Below are 24,313 nucleotides of genomic sequence, written 5' to 3'. Positions count from 1 at the left end.
GATCACATTCAATATGCCATGGTATTAACTTTAATGTTGGAATATGCCTAATTATGTCATGAAAATGAAATTTTGACAGTACAATAATAAGTAGTAACATCGCTGAAAGTTTTTGCTTATTTAAATAACATGCCACTTTGTGGAACGCGCATTAAAATTGCTTCAGAGTTCTCTCATGTATAAGTTTTGACAACAAGCAATCAACGTAATCAACAAGACGTTGTATCATGAACTTAATTTTTAGCTAGCAGGAAAAGGGAAATAACTCTTGTATGTATTAAGAATGTTCAATCTTACGAGAATTTTCCTTCCTTGGATGACATACTTTATCACATAAAGTAATGTTGATGTATAAAACACCCTTCAAAATTAAATATATGTACAAATACAAGATTTAGAAATGGGAATGTTTTAATGGAAACAATATGATATGATCTATTCTATCACAATTCACCCATTTGCATTTTCAAGTTGAAATTGAGCGCTAATTCTTTTGATATATCAGAAAATTGATTGTGTTTTACAATTACGTTAAGAAAGTACACATTTAACATTATCTTCCACTTGTCCTTATATTATACTCAATCCAAGGTCTGTACATAGAAGTTCGGGTATAAACATCTGGGTATCCACTCGTCTCGCAACCCGTGACTCCAAATGACGTCACACCTGCCAATGTCCATTTCCCGTCTTTCAAACAAGACAGAGGTCCTCCAGAATCACCCTAAGTATATAGAGAATATGTAAATTAAATAAAACATAGATACCTAAATCCAAATGTTACCAAAAAAGTATCAGTGGTATGGAACATGTTCAATTCGCAAGTAAGAACAAGGGCATTTTTATAAAGATAAATAATGGGCATAATATTGAAGATTTGCCGTACAAAACGAACGTGATGTCAAAATTAACTTTAATATTATAAACAATTAAATCTTTCTGTGCTTGTTAATGCAAGAATTACTGTTGCAGTTGTTAGGGAAAAATTATATTACCAGTAAGATATTTTACCTATTTTACCTATTGCTATCCGTTTTCGTCTGTCGTCGTCCGTCGTTCGTCGTGTGTTAACATTTGAACATTTTCAGCTTCTTCTCTGAAACCACTGAACCAATTTCAACCAAATTTGGTATACAGCATCTATGGTTGAAGGGGAACATAAATTTTGAATTTCATGGTCCCTGCCCCCCTGAATGTATTGAGCATTGAGTCCTCTACCAAAACTGTGAAATTCATGGCCCCAGGGTCAGTGGTTCTAGTGCTAGGGTGGGGCTACATAGATTATATAGTGAAAACGCATTATTTCTTTGACAATCTTCTTCTCTGCTCATGGGTATTAAATAAACTAAGTACATAGTTATGATGAGCAAGAGTGCTTCTTCCAAAATTGTGAATTTTATGGCCCCAGGGTCAGGGGTTCTAGTGCTAGGGAGGGGCTATATAGATTATATAGTAAAAATGCATTATTTCTTTGACAATCTTCTTCTCTGCTCCTGGGTAGATAGTTATGATGAGCAAGAATGCCTCTTCCAAAATAGTGAATTTTATGGCCCCAGGGCCAGGGGTTCTGGTGTTAGGGCGGAGCTCTATTGATTATATAGTGAAAATGCATTTATTCTTTGAAAATCTTCTTCTCTGCTTCTGGGTATTAAATAAACTAAGTACATAGTTATGATAAGCAAGAGTGCCTCTTCCAATATTGTGAATTTTATGACCCCAGGGTCAGGGGTTCTAGTGTTAGGGCGGGGCTCTATTGATTATATAGTGAAAATACATGTATTCTTTGAAAATCTTCTTCTCTGCTTCTGGGTATTAAATAAAATAACTATGCACATAGTTATGATGAGCAAGAGTGTCTCTTGCAAAATTTGAATATTATGGCCCCAGGGTCAGGGGTTCTGGTGTTAGGGCGGGGCTTTATTGATTATATAGTGAAAATACATTCATTCCTTGAAAATCTTTTCCTTTGCTCCTGGGTTTTATGCCAATGATCCAAGTATATATATTTATGATGAAGAAAGGTGCATCTAGCAAAATGGTTATTTTTTATCCCCCCCCCCCCCTGGCTCGGGGGGGGGGGGTGTTACATAGTCTGAAAATAAATTCATGCTTTGAAATCTGCTCTTTGATATTAATCAACCATTTTGATGATAACATTTGCAAAATTTTGAAATACGTGGCCCCAGGGTCAGTGGTTCCTTTGGGATGAGGTGCAAAACTGGTTATAAAGTGGAATACATTTTCTCTTTGTTACTCTGATTAACCTCTGGGTATTAAGTAAATAGAGTGAGCATGCTAAGTTTATAATTATGATAAGCAATAGTGCCTCTTTCAAAATTGTGAATCGTGAATTTCATGGCTTCTGGTTTAAAACACGAACCAAAGTTAATTGTTTGAAAGTTGTTACACAATACCTAGGTGACCTATAAGGCCCGTGGGCCTCTTGTTTATATTTCTATCTGTGTAAATTAATCATTTAAATTACGATTTAGTATGTTAATTATTTCATTATTGTTAACATCATTTAATATTTAATTTATAGAACCTAAATCTAAATCAAGAAAACTATGCAGGTGGTTTGCACACCGTTATTAACGGATTACAAACTATGGGTCGCCCGCGTGGCGCAGTGGTTTGAGTGTATGCTCTAAAATCCCGAAGTAAGGACGCGTGGGTCCTTCGGATGAGACCATGTAAACCGAGGTCATGTGTCGCAGGATTGTTCGATTGTATATTGTCAAGTACATCTCTCTGGATAATTTTTCATTCATTTGGAGACGTCAGCTGACTTGCCGGTGGAGAGCTACAAATTTTTCCTAAACTCGGCACTAAGGGTTATTGAGCAGGGAGGGAACTTTTTCATCAAGCACCTACTGCGACACGGGACCTCGGTTTGTACGGTCTCATCCGCAAGACCAGTCTCCACGTCCCACAATGGGAATTCGATCACGCGACGTAAAGATTGACTCCTAAAGCCCTATTTATACGGTCTGACTTGTAAGATGTGATTTCAGATGTGATTTCACATCTGACTCCAGTGTTTCATTTAAACAGTATGATTTGTCAGACATGAAGTTCATTAATATTTCCCTCCAAAATTTTTTTGTTTACATTTCACAATGGAGAATGATGATAGTTTAATAGCCATTTGTGTTTTAATAAATCTACTTCTTCTTGATATAGTTCTACGAATCTTTCAGTTTGTTCTGTAGTTAATTTCAGTTCTCTCTTCTGTCCAGCCAATAGAAAATGTCCTCTCAGGATTTCCGTTACATTTTAATTACAATAAATAAGATTTATTGATATTGAATTATCTTTGGAGAAGAAGTGTGGGAAAAATTCACATGTTAGTTCTTCTTTATATACATCAACCTCTCTGACCTTGTCAATGATTGGTTAAAACCATCTGACTTGCCAGACGGAATAGAGTATGTTTCTATTCCATCTGACTCCATCTGACTTCATATCTGACTTATAATTTTTCTATTTACACGGTATGATTTGTAAGATGTGGGAAGTCACATCTTACAAATCAGATCGTGTAAATAGGGCTTTACTTTGCTGTTCTAGAGCAGACGGTCTTACCAATGCGCTACGCGGGCGACCCCCCAGTGCCCAATGGCCGTAAGTGCCGAGGGAAGGACAAAATTTGCATGCTCTCCACCGGCAAGTGGTGGCGTCTCCACGAGTGACAAATTCTCGAGTGACGTTAAGCAACATACAAACTAAACCAATAAAAAAAATAAACAACAACCATGGTTTTCTGAAGTAAAAATTTAAAGGAGATAATTGTTTTGTAATCTGAGGTAAATAATAAGACTCGGGCGTTACTGGTTCGATTTTTCCATATTTATGAAGAAGTATTTCACCCTTCACAAGAGTTGGAGGGAATTCCGATATGGTCACGCGTTGTTGTGCGAGTGGCTTAGTTTATCCTTGTGCGTGTAACGACAGTGGCGTTATTTGCATCGATGTCAAATGCTGCCTCATATAGACGTGTTCTTTGGCAAGCGGATGTTCCGCATTGTGGTGCTCTTGCAATGGTAATATTTCGGAGAAATTCAGAAAATCTACACCTTTTATAAATCAATTTATTGGAATGTCCTTTAATGAAACATATGGAGATAAGGAACAGTGCCCAAGATCAAAAGTCCATAAAACAATAAAAAAAAATAGAAGCAGAGCAAACAAGGACCTCCAAAACATCGGAGGTGGGATCAGGCGCCAGGGAGGAGCGAGATCCCCCGCCGAACAGCCACATCCTGGTGAGCTTGAGATAAAAGATACCACAGAGTCTGTCACATCTGTTTCATACTTGGATATTTTACTGTAAAAGACGTTAATGGTAATCTAACAACCAAACTCTGTGATAAACGTGATGACTTTAACTTTTCTATCGTCAACTTCCCTTGCTTATAGAGCAATATACCTTCATCACCTGCATACGGAGTTTATATATCTCAGTTGATTCTACACGCAAGAGCATGCTCTACGTATGAACAATTTCTAAAACGAGGTAAATTTTTGACAAGTAAGTTGATGAAACAAGAATATCAACAGTGTCTTTTAAAGTCATCATTTCGTAAGTTCTATGGTCGATACAATGACCTTGTCAGCAAATACAATTAAAAATTTTATCATTGAGCCAAATGCTGACTGATGTTTTCATACTAATTGTTAGTCCATTATTTATACACTGAATTGACAACGGGTCATTTCCCGATTATGATAGGGAGCACACGGCGGGTGTGACCGGTCGGCAGGGGATGCTCACTCCTCCATGGCACCTGATCCCACCTCTGAAGTCGCCCGCGTGGCGCAGTGGTTAGAGCGTCTGCTCTAGAGCCGCGAAGTAAGGAGTTAATCCTTGCGTCGCGGGTTCGAATCCCACTGTGGGACGTGGAGACCGGTCCTTCGGATGAGACCGTATTAACCGAGGTCCCGTGTCGAAGTAGGTGCTGGCACGAAAAAGACCCCTCCCTGCTCAATGGCCCTGAGTGCCGAGTATAGGACAAAATTTGCAGCTCTCCACCGGCAAGTGTTGGCGTCTCCATATGAGTGAAAAATTCTCGAGAGGGACGTTAAACAATATTCAATCAATCAATCAATCCCACCTCTGATGTTTTGGAGGTCCGTGTTTGCTCTGCTCCTATTTTGTATAGTTTTATGGTTTTTTGATATTGAAAACTGTTCGTTATCTCCATATCCTTCATTTAAGATGAAAGCAATCTAGGAAAAAATAAAACAAAAAAATAAAATTGACAAAATACACCAGCAATTGGGGCGTGGGGGGAGTGGGTTAAGGAGGATGCAGTCTCATGAAGGCGTGTAGAAAGCAAAAATTACAAGGTATCAACCGTTTTTATTGATTCTTTTTATTCGTATTTATTAATCTATCATTTTTGTATTAATTGATTGATTGACTGTATGTTGTTTTACGTCCCATTCAAGAATTTTTCACTCATTTATAGACGTCACCATATACCAGTTAAGGGCTTCAAATGTTGACCTTTACTCGGCACTCAGGGCCATTGAGCAGTGAGGGTTCTTTATCGTGCCAACGCCTGCTGTGACACGGGGCTTTGGTTTTTGAGGTCTCATCCAAAGGACCCGCAACTTTCACTTCGAGCTCATGGCGAAGAGACAGATGCTACTCATTTTTCATGGACTTAGGTCAGTCGCTGTCGAGATTCGAACTCGCGACTTCCCGATGAAGGAGCGAGCGCTTAGTTGGTTTTCTTGTTGCCCCTCAGCCACATAATTCTAGGTTTCAACATCCTCCATCTGATACTTTTAATCCATTGCAACAAAGTATCAGCTTTAAAAGGTCTTGGGACGGACGACCAGAGAGCTACAGTGCCACCCGTTAAAATACAATGTATATCTTTGGTCGCCCATCCTAATTTCTTCAGACCATGCAACAACTTACAGATTTGCAGCTATAAGTACATATGTTTATAAGATGGATTAAATTTGACCTAATATGAGTACTGAGTGTGATAGATAGGGATTTCCATACATATGGTTAGCTCATTTCAAATTTTTTTTTTATCAAAATATCATTACATGAACTTACACTACATGAGCCCGTCTCCCCGTCACCGATACATATATGGGTGTTCAGGATTGAAGTCGGCTGCCATTGTCGTGCGCAGGATTGTTGATCTATTACGTTCGTCCTCAATTCATTGAGTTTTGTCGGATCACCAGTATCTGAAATATTTCATTAATGATTTATAGTAAATTAATATGAAATGTATTCTGTTCCTTATATGTTTTACTCCTAATTTTCCCACTTAACTGAATGAGCAAAGTTATATATACTAGAAGATTTGTTATTTTTACTGTTGGAAATATCAGCTGTATACTTAATTTGTTGGTAAATAATTGCAATACTTATATATTTAATATATAAATATGACTTTACTTTAAACTTTAAAGTCAAACATTTTCATAATTTTTATTGATGAGTTTGTTTTCTTTACGTCCTTTCGGAATTTTCACTCATATAACATACTGAGGTAACCACTCTCCGGCAAAGAATTATATGCGGAATACTGCATATCTTTGCCCCCACAAAAGTCAAATTTTGAAAAATTCTTGAATTGTGCTGAATTCTATAAATTGTATGAGAAATATAAATTAACAGAACATTTTATAGTTTCAAAGTTGTTAATTGACAATTTTGTTTTTATGGCGTAACTATAATATATTAAATCAATTGTTTTAAATGGATAAAATCACTAAGTTTTAACACAATTTTATATATTTTATTTTTGAAGAAAATATACAGGAACAAAAGTCAATGTATAGTAATGCAGAGGAAATTCGGACAAATTTTTATTTTTTCATTTTTGTCAAAATCTTTTATTTCTTGCAATAATTTTCAAAATTAAAGATTGTATGTTTCTTCAGACAATTTTATAGCTTAAAGCTAAAAATTATTTCAAATAATTAAATGCTATTAAATAAAGAAATTCAGAAATATGAGCAAAAACCATTTCAGGCAATGTAAATAATTTGATCATTGACCCCATATAATGTTAATACCATGAGAATTATGGCAACAAAGGTAATATGAGGCTATAAATAATTTAGAGTTCTCATCAGTCATATTTTTTTAATATTCGATTTTACAAATATGACAGAAAATTCGGACTGTAATAATTTAAAAGTTTTTGACCCTAACTCTAATCGTTTTTTTATATGAAGCAACAGAGTTTCATTGCAATAATATTTCAATATTCAAAGAGTTTTGTTGCTTGTAATATTTTGTGAGTGATTGGTCATAGTGTGAAAAATGTATTTTCCGAGAAATACTAAGGGGCCACTAGCATGAAAAGTATTTGACCTAATTATTTGAAATCAAAATTTAACACAAGAATTATAGGTGTACAATGTGCAATACACATTTTTTTATATCAAAATATTAAAATTTATAGAGCGCAAATTTGATCAGTTGATATTATCATTCTACACATTATATCAAAATATTGAGCCGCGCTCGGTGACTTTTACTCGAAATATCGACGCAATATATATACATTTTTCTGTATAAATCATGGAAATTTTAAATTTACGTCATTTTCGTGACGTCATTTAAAACATATGACGTCAATGCGTATGAAAATATTCAGTGCTTTGGAAGTCAGCATATATCCCCCTGTTTAAGAACATAATTAAATATTTCTCCGCCAAAGTTTGATTTGGGGAGCAAATATTGGTTATTATACCGAATAAAGTTCTTTAGATTGTCCTAGATACCTAGGTCTTGGATCAGTGGTTGATCCTTTTCGTGCCAGCACCTACTGAGACATAAAAGCCTTAGTTCATACGGTTTCATCTGAAGGAACAGTCTCAACGTATAAGTTGTTGAATCGCTACGACGTTTTTTTTTCTACGTCGCACTTAATTTGCATTCGTTAACCGAGGCGAGGTTACCGATCTGAGAACACACGATTGTCTCGAACCGAATTTGTGGTTCTCAAGTTTAAAAAAAATCATATTGCCAAACTTATAGCCAATAACAGTACAGTTTCATCACAGATTACTTTATAACATATGATTTTATAGTATATAACCTGACAGACATATTGTCAAGATTCTCTCAAAACTCCTTCATCATGCTCCTTTCCATGTCCATTTTCTTAATCTCCTTTATTACTCTCATTACTGCAAAATTCCTCAAAAATGACCATGCATAGTCATAAGTTTTAGATCGAGACGAGGTGTTTTCCCCGAATCCAATCATTAAAGATATAGCATATATGTAATATGTTGACGGTGCGACCGTTATGGCGAGCGCAGATATTAATTTTGTTTTAATTTAGATCGGGCTTACAAACCGCACGTGACATTTGGTGCGTCTAGACTCTGACGTCACATGACGTCGTATGCAAGTTGCAATACCAAGAAAAAACATGAACAGTTCTGAAAGTTAATGAAGAACGTTTCGTTTACTATTCATCTTCATTATGTATCCATTAAATCAAGGCATGTTTACGTTTAGTTGAACTTTTGCTGCTATTCTCGCGAGAACGTAGCTAAAACAAGTGATGCATTGCGGGTCCAAATTACTGCATCAAAAAATTCTATCGAATGTACATGTAAGTGCAGTAATTCTCTTCGCACAGGCGTTGCTTTAAGAGCTAGCAGTGACAAGCGTCGCGAATCGCTGCGCTCGCTATAATCCATCATTTTTTTTTTTAATTTAGAACACTAACTTTTGGTTATGCCCCATCCTGTGATCCAACATTCATTGTTTTCGAAATTGGCTCCTTCATTTGGCATATAGATTGGTTGTACTGCAGCAGAGTATGACACAGGTGTTGCAAGCTTTATCAGGGCTATGTCATTTGGATATGGGTCCCTGTTCACAAAGTTAGGGTGCTGTGAATAAGTTAAAGATAAAATATGTAATCGGTCTCAAAAAAGCTACAAACAATACAAATTTGTGAAACAGGCAGAAGCGGAATCAGGTTTTTCGAAAGAGCATGTATTCCCCTTTGACTGGTCGCGTCCACTGTTTGCCCAATGTATTGATCAGATGGAAAGAAAGATGGACGATTTACTATCATGACTATATGTAGTAATACATTGTATATTAAAAATATCGTATATATTGGGAGCACAGGCACTTGCCCATTGTACACTAATAACACAAGGTATCTAACTCCGAATTACACGGAGTAACCCCCCCCCCCTTTCCCCTAGAATAGCAATCATTTACACTTACAGAGGAAATGCAATTTGACAAACTATTTAATTTATCTACACAACCATATATGGCATGCTTGTGTCTTTATTCTCTTTAGCCTCGGTAAACAGCGTCAAAACTCTGCTCGCCCAGGCAGTAAAAATTCACATATGCTTCCGACCCTGTGGACGTACCTTTATAACTTGAGAAACCCCTCGGATGACTTCTGTTCCTTGTCTAGTTGTCAGATCGTGATCCCCCAATACAACACGATCAGCAGATCGTCTACATAACATACAAAAGTATCACGTGATTATTTCAATTCACATAAATACTTAACGCCATACAATTATGCATTAGCAATTTTTTTCTTACCCATCCAGGCAGTGGGCAGCAGTAACGACCCACTGTTCATTGATCAGACTGCCACCACAAAAGTGAAATCCTTGGTTAGTTTGGAGAGATACCTGCCAAGGCCATCGGTTACGTGCCGCCTCTGTACCCCCAACTATCATCGTGCCAGGAATAGGCCCATTTAAGCCTTCATGTCCTCCTATATGTTCAGGTACTGTAAATAGAAACAGATGATCACAGTAAGGATTAGTGATTACTAAACGCAAGGAATGTTTGCCCAGATCTGGCCTTTTTCTCCATGACCTTTACAACATTATTACAATAGTAAAAGATGTACTATCAGTTAGGTCCAGGTTTTCATACGCTCAATTAAGATGAATGTAAAAATCCGATAAAATATTAAATATTTGAGCAAAAAATGGTGATATAAAGGGAAAGAGAGAAAAAGAATTATATGGAAAAAGGATAAAATATTCGGAATCTATCTCCTAAATGGATTTTCTCACCATATCTGCTTGGATTTATATAATTTAATCACTGGCAACGAAGAACTCTGGACTATTCTGGATAATGCATAATCTACCCATGCACTGGTACGCTAAATCATGTACGAAAACATGTTATAAATCATATTTTGTCTAAAATTACTGCAGAACACAATAGTTTCTTACAGACGTTAGGAAGGCAACATATTCCAGATCCAGCACAACTCAAGCTTGGTTCTAAATCGTTGGCACACTCATTTTCATTGGCTACACAGGAACCATCTAGCGACTCGCAGGTTCTTCCTGTATATTTAAACAATCATAGAAGTGAAATTATGAAACTATTATTTTTCTAAGTCAGAGATAAATCAAAGTGTAGATTACATTAAATAATGTGAAATCACAAATTTTCCTGGGGGTTAATTTTCGTTGTGTTCGATGTATGAAGAAAACCACGAATTCTTGTCCACCACGATAATGTAAAATGTTACATGATACATATCTGCTCATCAATTCTTCATCCACGAATTCAAATCCCCACGAACCAAGGGTTTTTACTCTTTACCACGAAAATTTGACACCACGAAAATATGTGATTTTACAGTATGCTGCAATAGATGTTGGTATAAGAAGGACAATTTCATATATTTGCTTATAAGCAGCAAGGCGTGATGATATATATTAAAGAAATGCAACAGCATATTTTCCGCTACCATCAGTCCAACCACAAAAAAGACACCCATGCAGTCACCGATAGGTTGTAGCTATGGCTTTTGAAGATTTCCACATCGAAGCCTTTAAATATGTGTGCATTACGTTTACCCAATGGATCGATGACATTTTCCCCGAAGATCCACCAAAGAAATTCTTGATTCCCCATCACAAATGTGTTGAATATATGGAGTTCAAATTCTCTCTCTTCACAGAAACATGTACATTAAAGTATGAAATCTTTGATTCTTGGTGTTGGACAAACAAGAGGATAGACGAAAACAGATAAATGGAACAAATGTCCTTAGTAGGTAAATAGGGGTATAGCAACATTATATGAAAGAGAAAAATATATTTTAAGCTTAACTTAATATGATATTCTAGTATGTATTACTTATAATTTTAAAACAATGGATACATACATGTATATTAAAATGAATTTAATACGGTCCTTTCTTCCGTATAAGTAAATGAAAAATAACCTGAATAACTTGTTGGATTTGCATTGGGTTCTCGAGACCAAAGTCCTGGTCCTTCACCACCACGATTATCGTAGGAATTTGGACCTGTAGGATTTGCATTGGGTTCTCTGGACCAAAGTCCTGGCCCTTCACCACCACGATTATCGTAGGAATTTGGTCCTGTAGGATTTGCATTGGGTTCTCTGGACCAAAGTCCTGGTCCTTCACCACCACGATTATCGTAGGAATTTGGTCCTGTAGGATTTGCATTGGGTTCTCTGGACCAAAGTCCTGGTCCTTCACCACCACGATTATCGTAGGAATTTGGACCTGTAGGATTTGCATTGGGTTCTCGGGACCAAAGTCCTGGTCCTTCACCACCACGATTATCGTAGGAATTTGGACCTGTAGGATTTGCATTGGGTTCTCGGGACCAAAGTCCTGGTCCTTCACCACCACGATTATCATAGGAATTTGGACCTGTAGGATTTGCATTGGGTTCTCTGGACCAAAGTCCTGGTCCTTCACCACCACGATTATCGTAGGAATTTGGTCCTGTAGGATTTGCATTGGGTTCTCGAGACCAAAGTCCTGGCCCTTCACCTCCACGATTATCGTACGAGTTTGGCCCGGTTGGATTTGCATTGGGCTGTCGGAAAAGGTCAGAGGGATTGCCATAGAAGGTTGCCTCAATTGACCAGAGGCCAGGTCCTTCTCCCCCTCTGTTATCGAATGTTTGTGATGCTATCTGTCCTGTGAAAAAGAAAAATAGTGTAGAATCTTTAATATTTGTTTACTCCAAGCGAAAATGCTGAAAGAATAAAAGGAATACCAATCTTAATATACAAGAAAAGCGTTTATGACTATGCGACATAATGATAGCGAAATCAGGGCTCTCCATGAGCTGTTTAACTGTGTTGGGGCGATATAGTAAAATTTTTCTAGAAACAGTAATAAATCAAATTTTATGCGTGCGACACATATATTTTATCATAACAATAACTTGATCCAAAGAGTCGTATCACGTCAAGTTGAACGGCGTGGATCATCAGATCAAACGCTCATCTTCAGGACGCCACCAATCATATTATTCCAAAGGTTGGTTTAGCTACAGCAAAGAATATTGAAGGGATTCTTCGAACCATGTTTTGAAGATACACATCTTCTTGCAACTCCTAGTTAGACCCCAGGGTGAAAGCTAATTGTCTGTATAAGTCATATCAAATTTTAAAAGTCATCATTGGTAATTTTATGAATTAAAAAATTCAACTCAAAGATTTAACATTTTTATCCTGGTATCTAAAACTTTATAATTGAAAAATTACTATTTCTATTTTCTGGATTCTGCAAAGTCCAAAAACTTATTATTCTGGCAACTTCTTTAAGCGGGAAAGTTATAAATAATCTCAAGTTGAATGACAAAAACTTTAGTGGTCAAAATGTACACACTATAATGTAAAGCGGATTCCTGTGGTGTTCCGTTGGGGCCACTAGCACATTCGCACTCTCGTCTTTAGGGCGATATAGTGGGCTCTTGGATGTTATTGGTATGCATGCGCTTTATACATGTATAAGTGTGACGTAAAAAAATATTTTGCATACTCATAAGACTAAAACGGTTGTGAAAGTAAGGATGTCGTGCTAACTATCAATCAGTTATTAATTCCCAGTTTTCGTAATGGTTAGATATCAAAATCGTTAGAAACCCTGGAAAACGTCAGATATTTCGGACTAGGCTTGAACATGGTCATGATTATGTAATTCTATTTTAAAACGTAATGCCCATAACGTGTGTGTGCTCTTCGACTCCGGTCACTTTTCTTAAATAGCATACCTTAATTCGATACCGTGATTTAATACAATAACATTCGAATCTCATTATGCGAAAATCCTCAAAGAGCTCTACAGAAGTAAAAACGCGAAGCCAAAAGTGCAAATTTGCGAAGGCGAAAATGCGATTTTTGTATCGCTCCTTCGCCATCGCACTCTCGCCTTCGCCCTTATTGCGAAGGTGCGAGTTGCCCTAACGGAATACCTTAAATTCCCTCGACCATTTTAAAAAAAAAAAAAAAAAAAAAGATAAACAATAATTTCATGATAATCAATTAAGTTCCCTTTAAAAATAAACTCACAAAATTTTGAGCGAAAATTCGTTTTCTTGATTTTGTAGCTTTCGCCTTTTTTTTTTTTATTTCCAAGGCATCAGATCATTTAGAAAGAGTGGATTCATATTCTCCATCTTTGAAGTAGGTAATCGACTTACTTTTTATTCTTGCTGCTTCAGAAAAAGCCACAAAGAAAAGGACGGAAATCAACACAAAGTTCGCCATAACTACTGACACAGCACCCCTACTGGCTATATTCATTTTTAACAATTTATTTATACTTCCTCGGTCATAAAATGACCGAGGGTCTGTGATCACTTGACCCCGCCGCTATTCTTCATTGTCTGTCTCTGTAAAACCTTTTCCGAGCTGGGTTTGCTCCTATTCCATGTGTCAAAACGGACATAAAATGATGACATTTAAGAGCCTTTTGGTCAGTAATTTTGTTATAATAAATTATCTTAGAATGCTTCTTATGGTTTTAACTTGAATGCAAAATTAAAAATCTAAAATTCCTTTCGAAAATTATATTTGTATGAAATAATGTTAGACCCTTTAAAGTGCTATTATAGAATAATTGGGTTTTTTGTTTTGTTTTTGTAAATATTAGTGCTTCCTTATTTGATCTATTAAAATGAATTGGATCAACATAATATTCTATGAAGAAATGTGCCGTTTTAACCATTTACTTCCCTTACTTGCGCAGCAATATATCCTTATCACTTGCATAAGGGGTTTATATCTCGAGATTGATTTCATACATGCTCAGTACAATATACATGCGAAATTGAGGCAAGTTATTGAAAAGTTTATGAAACAAGAAATATCAACAGTCTCATTTGAAGTCATCATTCGTACTAAGTTTTATGGTCAATACAATAACCTTGTCAGCAAGTACTACCGGTATCTACCATTAGGTCAAATGCTGACTGACGTTTTTATACTAAACGTTAGGCCATTTTTACACACTGAATTGTCGACTGATTTTTGCAAAAAAAATTCCCGAGGGGGAAAAGGGGCACACGGCGAATGTGGCCTTCATGGCACCTGATCCACCTTTGATGCATAGGAGGTCCGTATTTGCTCTACTCTGCTTTTGAATGGACTTTTGAGCGTCAATTCTGTGCGTTATCTCATTGTTTCATTGTCGCCCGCGTGGCGCAGTGGTTAGAGCGTCTGCTCTAGATTCGCGAAGTAAGCTGTTGATCATTACGTCGCGGATTTGAATCCCACTGTGGGACGTGTAGACCGGTCCTTCGGATGAGACCGTATAAACCGAGGCCCTGTGTCGCAGTAGGTGCAAAAAATATCCCTCCCTGCTCAGTGGCGCTGAGTGCCGAGTATAGCACAAATTTGCAGCTCTCCACTGGCAAATGGTGGCGTCTCCATATGAGTGAAAAATTCTCGAGAGGGAAGCTAATCAATATTTAGTCAATCAATCAACCAATCATTGTTTCATTACAATTTATTAAAGGGTATCAATTATGATGAATGTCTTCTATAAATGCTTTACAGTTCATAACTTTATCTGTATGACGTAACATCATTATAACAGTTTTGTTTTTGAACTTTTGTTCCATATTTGCTTTTAGAAATGAATTAAATTTCATACATATATAAACACTAGGGACTATTGACTTTCATAGTTAATGCTATACAAATGGCATGAAAAGGGGGGAAAAGAACATAAAATTAATATTGAAAAATATTTCCGTGAAATTCCTTTGAAATTCTACTTCTCTTAAAGCCGCTAGGTCCGATTCTAATCGCAAAAAAAATATATTCGTTTTTCTTCTTGAAAAATAATTGTCCATGAATTGTTTCAACTTTTCTCAAAATATATCCCTAAAGTCTTTTTCTTTTAAAAGATATCAAAATTCAAAAGTTAAAAAAATAATTTTTGTTAGGTCACACAAAAAATAATCCTATGTTGATATCGCGTGAAATCACCTTCGAAAAATTAAATTTATCGCTTGTAAACATGTTTATCTCATGAGGAACAAACCCGAGCATTTTTTTTTTTACAAGAAAGTACTTATACATGTACCTGTACACAGACAATATTTTAGCCTTCGTAATTAAACTTTCTTATAAAAAATCTTTTAAAATATCTGATTTTCCTTTATTCTTTAAATATGCATATATTATTAATATAAAAATTACTTTGGATTATATTCAATTATTTTCTTAATTTTTAAAAGATATATTATGACGTAGGCTTCTACTAATGGAAAAAATACTTTGGGTTTGAATTATCTTTATAATTAGATATAACCGATAAAATTATTTTTTCAAAGGTGACTTCACAACAGATCTTAACTTCCCGTGAGAAACTTCTGTTTGTCAATAGGGTTTTTGATCTATGTTTTCCATGTAAGGATTGTTGTAGTAAACTATTAAATCAATCTCATAATTTATTTTTATGTATTATCTATGTAATGACGTACTTTCATTATGTGAGATAATATGTGCCTGTTTCGGATTAAGCGGCTTTAAAGTTTTAGTGTGATTTCAACATAACTTTGCAAACAAGTAAAATACAATAAGACAATTTAAGTGCATCTTTTTATTTAAATGATTGCCATGGTTACTAAAAAAGAAATTTCTGTGAAATCCCTTTAAAACGCTACTCCTCCTACATTTTTGGTCTGATTTCAGGGTAACATGGCACACAAGTAAACTAGACTAAGATACGTAATCCATTAACGGTATGGCCATGGTTACTAGAAATTAAAAAAAATCTTTGACATTCCTTTTAAACGCTACTCCCCTACAGTTATGGTCTGATTACAGTATAATCAGTTACTGCAGTACTTGGCTCACAAGTAGACTACACTAAGATACATAAACTAGTGCGTCTTTTTTGTTAATTCGATGAACGGTGTTGTCTTGGTTACTAAAAAGAAATTTATGTAAATGTGAAATTCCTATAAAATACTACTTCTCCTACAGTTTTGGTCTGATTTCAATACAACTTGGCACACAAGTATACTACCCTGCTATTGTTTTGGTCTGGTTTCAGTATAACTAGGCACACAATTTTAGGTAGACTAGACTATTAAGATACATAATTAAGTGAAGCAGGTATTGACTTCGCTTAATGGTTTTGCCATGTTTACAAATCACTGGCGGATTTAGAGGGGGCCCAGGCCCCCTTCTGTGTCCAAAAAATACACAATCTTTAATAAATCAATGTTTTGTGGCTGTGGGCACCCTAACCTCAAACTGGTCAGCCCCCCACCCCAACCCCCAATTAGAAATTTCTGTAAAATTCCTTTTAATCGTTATTCCTGCATCAGTTTTGGTTCGATTTCAATCTATTTGGGCACACCTCTGGCTCAGATGTGAGGAAATCACTTGGAATGCAGTAGAGTGTAGAATGTCTGTTTCTCAGAGGGAAGGTAAATAGTGGCTTTATTGTATGACGTGCAGTTCATCAGGCCTGAAGAGATGGTCCCCACGTATCTGTTTTTGTTTTTTATGTATAAATCTAGCTCGTATATATGCCTACCCCCTCGGCACATGCTAAAGGATTTTAAAAAAAACTCCCCTGTCTCCAACATGTGTTACAGTGATGAATTACTTTTTCTTAAAACCTCTATTCTTAGCGTGTAATATGATGTACATGGCACATTGGCGTCGGAAGCAAATTGAAAGTGGGGGGCTAAGTGTAAAAAAAAATTTGTACGTTCAAACAAACCTGACAAGCAAAAAAAAAAAAAAGGAAATGTGCCTTTTCCAAACACGAAAATCCTATTTCGGGGGGGGGGGGGGGGGGGGGTTCGAACTTCAGTACCAAAATGTTTTCCTAACACCACCACTTTCCGCATTTTTAATCTATACTAAGACCTATCTGTTGAAAGTGGGGGGCTAAACCTACGAAGATATGTTCAATGTCTATACTAAGTATATAATGGGAAAAAAAAGTGGGGGGGGGGGGGGGGGGGCCCCCCCCTAGCCCCCCCGTTTCCGACGCCTATGTGGCATATTTTTGTGTCGTTTGTTTTTCTTTTCTCAAAAACTAAAACATTGGTACATCATATTCATAATATTAGGAGAATAGAAGCTTTTTCGGACGGCTGTAAAACTGTCGACTGTATAAACTATAAATAAAAATCGGACCTGATCTTGAATTGAATCTACCACACTCTTGTATTATTACTTCTTAATTTTCCATCTAGCTTTGTACTGGTAATATTTTAATTCTTTTATATGACAATCAGTGCTTAAAGTTCGAAATGTCCTTAGTCTAAATGTCAGCAGTTAGCGCTATACTTGTTTATGATGCTTATTTAGATGAGTATATTATTAAGAATAGTTCATAATATAATCACGATGTCTCATTACTTAAAACTTCACGAAGTATTTCGTACAAACGCATAAAGTTTTAATGATTTTTGTAAAATCTTGGATTAATTCAGGGTTATTTTCAAAATTAAAATAATGACATGCATGTTTGGTTGTTAAAAGAACATTAAACACATTTGAAAATTGTTTGTGGGAAATAGCTGATTTGTGAAGGTAACTCGACTTCAGGGATGTATCATTTATAACTGCACACCTGTAAATGACAAGTGGAATTCGGTTATACACTGCAGTTGGTGTATACGTCACAAGTTCAATATAAAAATCACGTCAAAAAATAAAGTGTTATCTTAGTTCTCGGCTCTGTTAAAAAGTGCATGCAAAGTATTCCATTCTTCGAATATGCCAATTAACAAGGTGTGTTTATTTTTCTTCCTTTCATTCATGCTGGTTGTTCCTGCTGAGATGGCCTGTTGGGTTGATTCGGGAAATGGTATGTAACATGTACCTGTATATATGTATGAATTGTATAGTGTGTAAAAATTTATGTAAAATTTTTTAAAAATTATTATGTTTAAGTACATATGAATTATAAATGAAATTCAAAACAAAATATATATGACATACATGTTTTTTTCCTCAATTTGTTTTCAAAGAGTTTCCGATATAAGTGGCTTTCTCTAGTTTTAAATATTAAATCCAATACTAAGTCATTGCTTTTCTGTTCCTTATAATTGCTCGATGTTATGAGATGAATGAAACATTGACTTATTTTACTATCGACAAGATTTCGAAATAAATTCATATCACAAACAAAATATTTATGATGTTCAGTTGCATCAAGGTATTGTAACAAGTGTTTTCCTCCATTCTTCTAGGTAAGAATTGCCAACATGAAGGACACACCCTTGCCCTGAATGAGGTGTATGAAAACAGCTGGGGACCCAGGTGTTATAAATGTACCTGTAGAACGTTTGGATTATCTTGTTGCGAGTAAGTGAGCTTTAACCTTTTCCTTAATTTTTCACAATCACAAGAGTTCTAGAAAGGAAAAACGAAGACATGCAACCTGTGCATTTTAGCTCTACCAATAGAGATTATGCGATAGTAAGGTGTCTATCTGTAAACAATTTTTCGAATTGCTATACTTCTCTTACAGTTTTGGTCTGATTTCAATATAACTTGGCACAGAAGTAGAAGAACAAGGCTAGTTTTATTCGCTCTACTGGTCAGAGACCAGAAGAGCTTATGCGATGGTAATGTGTCCGGCGTCCGTCCGTCTGTCTGTAAAATTATTTTTCAAAGTGCTACTCCTCCTACAGTTTTGGTCTGATTTCAATATAAAGTGGCACACAAGTAGATTATACTAAGATACATAATTCTCTATATCGGGTTTTGATTTCGATGAACGGTGTTGCCGCGGTTACTAAAAATAGAAATTTCTGTGAAATACATTTAAAATGCTACTCCTCCTAAAGTTTTGGTCTGATTTCAATATAACTTGGCAAAAAAGTAAACTATACTAAGATACATAATTCTATTTATCGGTTTTTGATTTCAATGAACGGTGTTGCCATGGTTACCAAATTGAAAATACTGTTAAAGATTATTAAATGCTTCTCCTACAGCTGTAGTCTTATTGCAATCACTTGCCACAAAAAAGAGCTCAATCAAGCATCATTACGAGGGCTGTTCAATAAACAATGTCCTAAACTGTATGACATACAATACAGATATCATATGGCATTAAGCTTGACTTTTTCGCATTATTGAATCTTTAATGAATTTATAACAATTTATGTGATCACATTTCATCACATAATTTCATTGTGAGAAGCTGGAAAACGAGGGCTAATCGACACACTGCATGTAAAATGAATGGCAAAGAATCAGTAAACTAGAGTGAAATTAAACGCTTCATGAAAGCTGCTGTAAAACTCGTTAAGAATCCCACAGAGATATTCACTGAAATATGTAAAATTTACGGCAACAAATGTCTGTTTTATAGACAAATGAGCAGGTGGATTTAAATGATAAAAAAATTATATAATGGGCATCAAAAATGGGTATCGTGCTTGCCAACAAAAATTATAACAACTCATGTACTGTTTGCCAATTTTCAACAAATAATCACTGATGATGTATGATTGACTTTAAGACACATAGCAAATTTGATAGACATCATTTCTGGAGTTGTTCACACTATTTTAAAGAAATGTTTGACAGAAAAAAATAGCTTAGTACACAAAGGTCACCCTATGTTTTGAAAAATGAGTGAAAACGACAGCGTGTGAGAATATTTAAACAAGAGGCCCATGGGCCTTATAGGTCACCTGAGCATTATGCAACAACTTTCCACAATCTAATTAAAATTAGATCCTTTACGCTCCTTATATTTTGTTAAGTCGCCTTACAGCGACATAACAAAATACAAGGAGCGTAAAGGATTTAATTTTAATTAGATTGCAACTTTCCAGTGATTGAATTTGATTCATGTTTTAAGCCATATGCTATGACATTCATAATTTTGAAAGAGGCACCATTGATCATTATAACTATACACTTAGCAGTTGCTTAGTTTGGTTACTTAATACCCATAGGCAGGGTAGGGGAAAAAATGCATTTCAACTAATCAGTAATATGCAGCAAAAATTAGTAGTGCCTTTACCACACATGAACACCTGACCTTTAGGTCTAGATCAACACATTGCACAATTTTTGATAAGGCATCCTTGCTTTTCAAAAATATTTTGCTTAATACCAAGGAGCAGATTTCAAACAATTCATTCATTTTCATTATATAAGTACAGACCCCCCTCTATGGTACCCCTGACCCTGGGGCCTTAAAATTCACAATTCTGGAAGATTAGGGCCTTTGCTCATAACTTTATAGGTAGTTCATCTGCTTAATACCCAGGGGCAGAGAAGAAGATTTTCAAAGATTTAATGTATTTTCACTATATAATCAATAGAGCCCCGCCCTAACACAAGAACCCCTGACCCTGTGGCCATAAAATTCACAATTTTGGAATAGGCATTTTTGCTCATCATAACTATGTACTTAGTTAGTTTATTCAATACCCAGGAGCAGAGAAGAAGATTTTCAAAGAATTCATGTATTTTCACTATATAATCAATAGAGCCCTGCCCTAAAACCAGAACCCCTGACCCTGGGGCAATAAATGTCATAATTTTGGTAGAGACACTCTTGTTCAACATAACTATGCACTTAGTTAGTCTATTTAATACCCAGGAGCAGAGAAGAAGATTTTCAAAGAATTCATGTATTTTCACTATATAATCAATAGAGCCCCGCCCTAACACCAGAACCCCTGACCCTGGGGCCATAACATTCACAACTTTGGTAGAGGCACGCTTGCTCATCATACCTATGCACTTTGTTAGTCTATTTAATATCCAGAAGCAGAGAAGAAGATTTTCAAAGAATTCATGTATTTTCACTAATGAGTATGTAATCAATAGAGCCCCGCCCTAACACCAGAACCCCTGACCCTGGGGCCATAAAATTCACAATTTTGGTAGAGGCACTCTTGCTCATCATAAATATGTACTTAGTTGGTTTATTTAATACCCAGGAGCAGAGAAGAAGATTTTTAAAGAAGTAATGCATTTTCACTATACTTATTTAGCCCCACCCTAGCACTAGAACCCCTGACCTCAGGGCCATGAATTTCACACTTTTGGTAGAGGACTCAATGCTGAATACAATCATGCAAACAGTTTGACTGCTTGATGTCGAGGAGTAAAGAAGAAGATTTTTAAAGATTACATTAATTTTAGTGGTTTTTGCCCCACCCCTCAGGTCCCAGGGGGGCAGGGATCATGAAATTCACAATTTTTGTTCCCCTTTACCCATAGATGCTTTGTGTCAAATTTGGTTGAAATTGGATGAGTGGTTGCAGAGAAGAAGCTGAAAATGTTCAAATGTTAACGCACGACGGACGACGACGGACAACAACGGATAGCAATAGGTCACCTGAGTTTACTCAGGTGACCTAAAAAATAAAAAAATTGTAGTTATCCAAGTTTGTTTGAAATTCAAACAGATAATGAAACTTGAATCTATTGCTTAAAACCCTCGTAACAAAATTTACAATAAGATGTACTTTACAAAAACAGCAAAGGTCTGAGAAGAGCAAAGAAATTGCAAGAGCACAAAGACAGTTTTATATGCAATTTTCGTAAATATTAGTGGTCTCGTTGTTAAAATTCGTATTAATTCGAGGAGGCAGTTTAATTTCTGGAAGAGTCTAGAAAGCAGTTTTTTTTGCAAAAAATCGAAAAGTTAATGAGAGGAAGGAACCAGAATCAGGAATCCACTACATTAAATTTCTTCATGACAGCGTTCAAACCCACACGCCATGAAGAGAAAAGGAGTTTTGGGATAAACAGAAAGTAATTTTTTTTTTCAAACTAACAATATTCGCCAGATCTTTCGCCTTTTGACATGTTTCATTTTTCAAACTTGAAAATACACCTTTCAGAACGAAGAAACTAGTCCAGGAAATCATAAGATCTGCCATTTTCTTGTATACAAAGGGTCATACCCAAAAATGAGTTCTAAAAACGATCAGAAGTTGGATAAAATTTTTTATCGACATGGGTTTTAATTGAAAGGCAATACTAAGTTAAATTATTAAGACTAAATCATTGAAAAGCGTCTTTTGCTTCTTTCTGAGCACCGAGGACATTATTTATTGAACAGCCCTCGTATTCTATTTATTGCTGTTGTAAAGTTTCAAGTCCCAACTGCTACTTTTCCCTTCATTTTTGATAAGTACAAACCAGTAGAGCTTCAGTCTCGAGAGACTTCTCGTTTGATGAATGATATTGCCATGGTAACTAAACTGAATTTTCTGTAATTTTTTAAAGGATACTCCTACAGTTTTAGTCTTATTGCAATCTTGCCACAAAAAGAGACTATCAAGGATCATTATTCTATTTATTTCTTATTCAAAGTTTCAAGTCCAACTGCTTCTTTTCCTTCGTTATAAGTACAAATCAGTAGACCTACAGTCTCGACAGAGATTTCTGGTTAAGTTTATGCTAACAACGCTGATTTATAAGGTACCCTGTGAAGAACAAGGCTAGTTTTATTCGCTCTACTGGTCAGACCTATGCGATAGTAATACTCAGATACATAATTCTGTGTATCGGTTTTTGATTTCGAGGAACAGTGTTGCAGTGGTTATTAAAAATAGAAAATTCTGTGAAATACTTTTAAAATGCTGCTACTACAGTTTTGCTCTGATTTCATTATAACTTTGCAAACAAGTAGACTACACTAAGATACATAATTCTGTGTATCGGTTTTTGATTTTGAGGAATGGTGTTGCCATGGTTACTAAAAATAGAAGATTCAGTGAAATACTTTTAAAATGCTACTACTCCATCAGTTTTGGTCTGATTTCAATATAACTTGGCACACAAGATTACTACACTAAGATACATAATTCCATTTATCGGTTTTTGATTTCGATGCACGATGTTGCCTTGGTTAGTAGAAATAGAAATTTCTTTGAAATATTTTTAAAATGCTACTCTAAATACAGTTTTAGTCTGATCATTATACTGTAGATATATATTTTCGGCATGCAAGTAATTTTCACGACTCTTTATATAATCTTAAGCAATACTATTATACGATACATTGTTACATTATAATCAGTTTTGTGTTTTTGATTTTGATGATTGATGTTGCCATGGTAATAAAATTGAAAATTCTGTAAAGTTTTAATAAAAGCTTCTCCTGCAGTTGTAGCTTATTGCAATCTTGCCACAAAAAGAGACCTAGTCAAGGATTATTATTTATTTATAGCTTTTGTAAGGTTTTAAGTCCCAACTGCTACTTTTCTCTTCCCTTATCATAAGTATAGACCAGTAGAGCTACAGTCTCGACAGAGACTTCTGGTTTCAGATGCACGTACTTTAAAATGCCAAGGCCTTGATGCTCAAGTAACAAGCTATTTTATGAGACAAGTCAAACAAAAATTAAGTAAACTTGACTCGTCTTCAGTGTATTGATAGGTTTCCCCAGCATATCTCTTTTATTGAAATTCAAAGGTAGATATTTTTGGCAATATGGAGATGCGTTCTTTTTTAAAGTTAAACTTGTTTTAAAGTTAAACTTTTTCCATGCAGTACGGGCAGTATTATTCGAGGAGACCTGCCATCGAACTGCAAAGTCATAAAGATAGGGTGCAACGAGGAGGCGGTAAGCAAGACAGATGAATCTAAGCCTTGTGACGGGCCTGTGAGTGCAGTGCTGGGTTAATTTTTTGTAAATAGAAAGCCTTGTAAAATGGTATTCAAACATACTGGATGCAGTATCAATTGTACATACGTGTTCAACATTACATGGAATAAATTAGAAAATCGCTATTTTCTCCTTTTTTTATTGTACGTGTTATGGTTTACTATTAGTTTCACTGTTTGTAATATACACATGCAAAACCGCTATGTTTTACGGAAGAAAATAGGGCTAAATAAATACAACCTGTTTTCAAACTTCTAAAAGGAATTGACGTGGTTCTTAACCACAATTTCAAAAATGCCCAGTCTTGAAGACTGCACCTTTTATTTCATGCAGGACTACAAAATATCTCGATTACAGTATTGCTTTAAACCTTTTAATGATAGGCAAACTTTAAAGAGCCTAGATATCGAAAACATGTA

General features: G+C 35.7%; 1 protein-coding gene and 1 pseudogene across 1 annotated transcript; one reads left to right on the top strand and one right to left on the bottom strand.

Annotated features, from left to right (window-relative positions):
• Nucleotides 1-457: 457 nt before the first annotated feature.
• On the bottom strand, nucleotides 458-13,864 carry LOC134268425 (uncharacterized; annotated as a pseudogene).
• A 4,124-nt stretch (nucleotides 13,865-17,988) lies between these two features.
• LOC134268424 (uncharacterized) lies at nucleotides 17,989-24,017 on the top strand. Its single transcript, XM_062750683.1, has 3 exons — nucleotides 17,989-18,110; nucleotides 18,496-18,610; nucleotides 23,780-24,017. The coding sequence occupies exons 1-3, from the start codon at nucleotides 18,020-18,022 to the stop codon at nucleotides 23,910-23,912; spliced, it is 339 nt and encodes a 112-aa protein (XP_062606667.1). The 5' UTR covers nucleotides 17,989-18,019; the 3' UTR covers nucleotides 23,913-24,017.
• The last annotated feature ends 296 nt before the right edge of the window (nucleotides 24,018-24,313 follow it).

This window comes from Saccostrea cucullata, unplaced genomic scaffold (assembly GCF_032062105.1).
Source record: "Saccostrea cucullata isolate Sc308-1 unplaced genomic scaffold, CSIRO_AGI_Scuc_v1 ctg500, whole genome shotgun sequence".
Classification (NCBI taxonomy): Eukaryota; Metazoa; Mollusca; class Bivalvia; order Ostreida; family Ostreidae; genus Saccostrea; species Saccostrea cuccullata.
The sequence above is the reverse complement of the archived record's forward strand: the minus strand, read 5'-3'. Positions and strand labels throughout refer to the sequence as shown.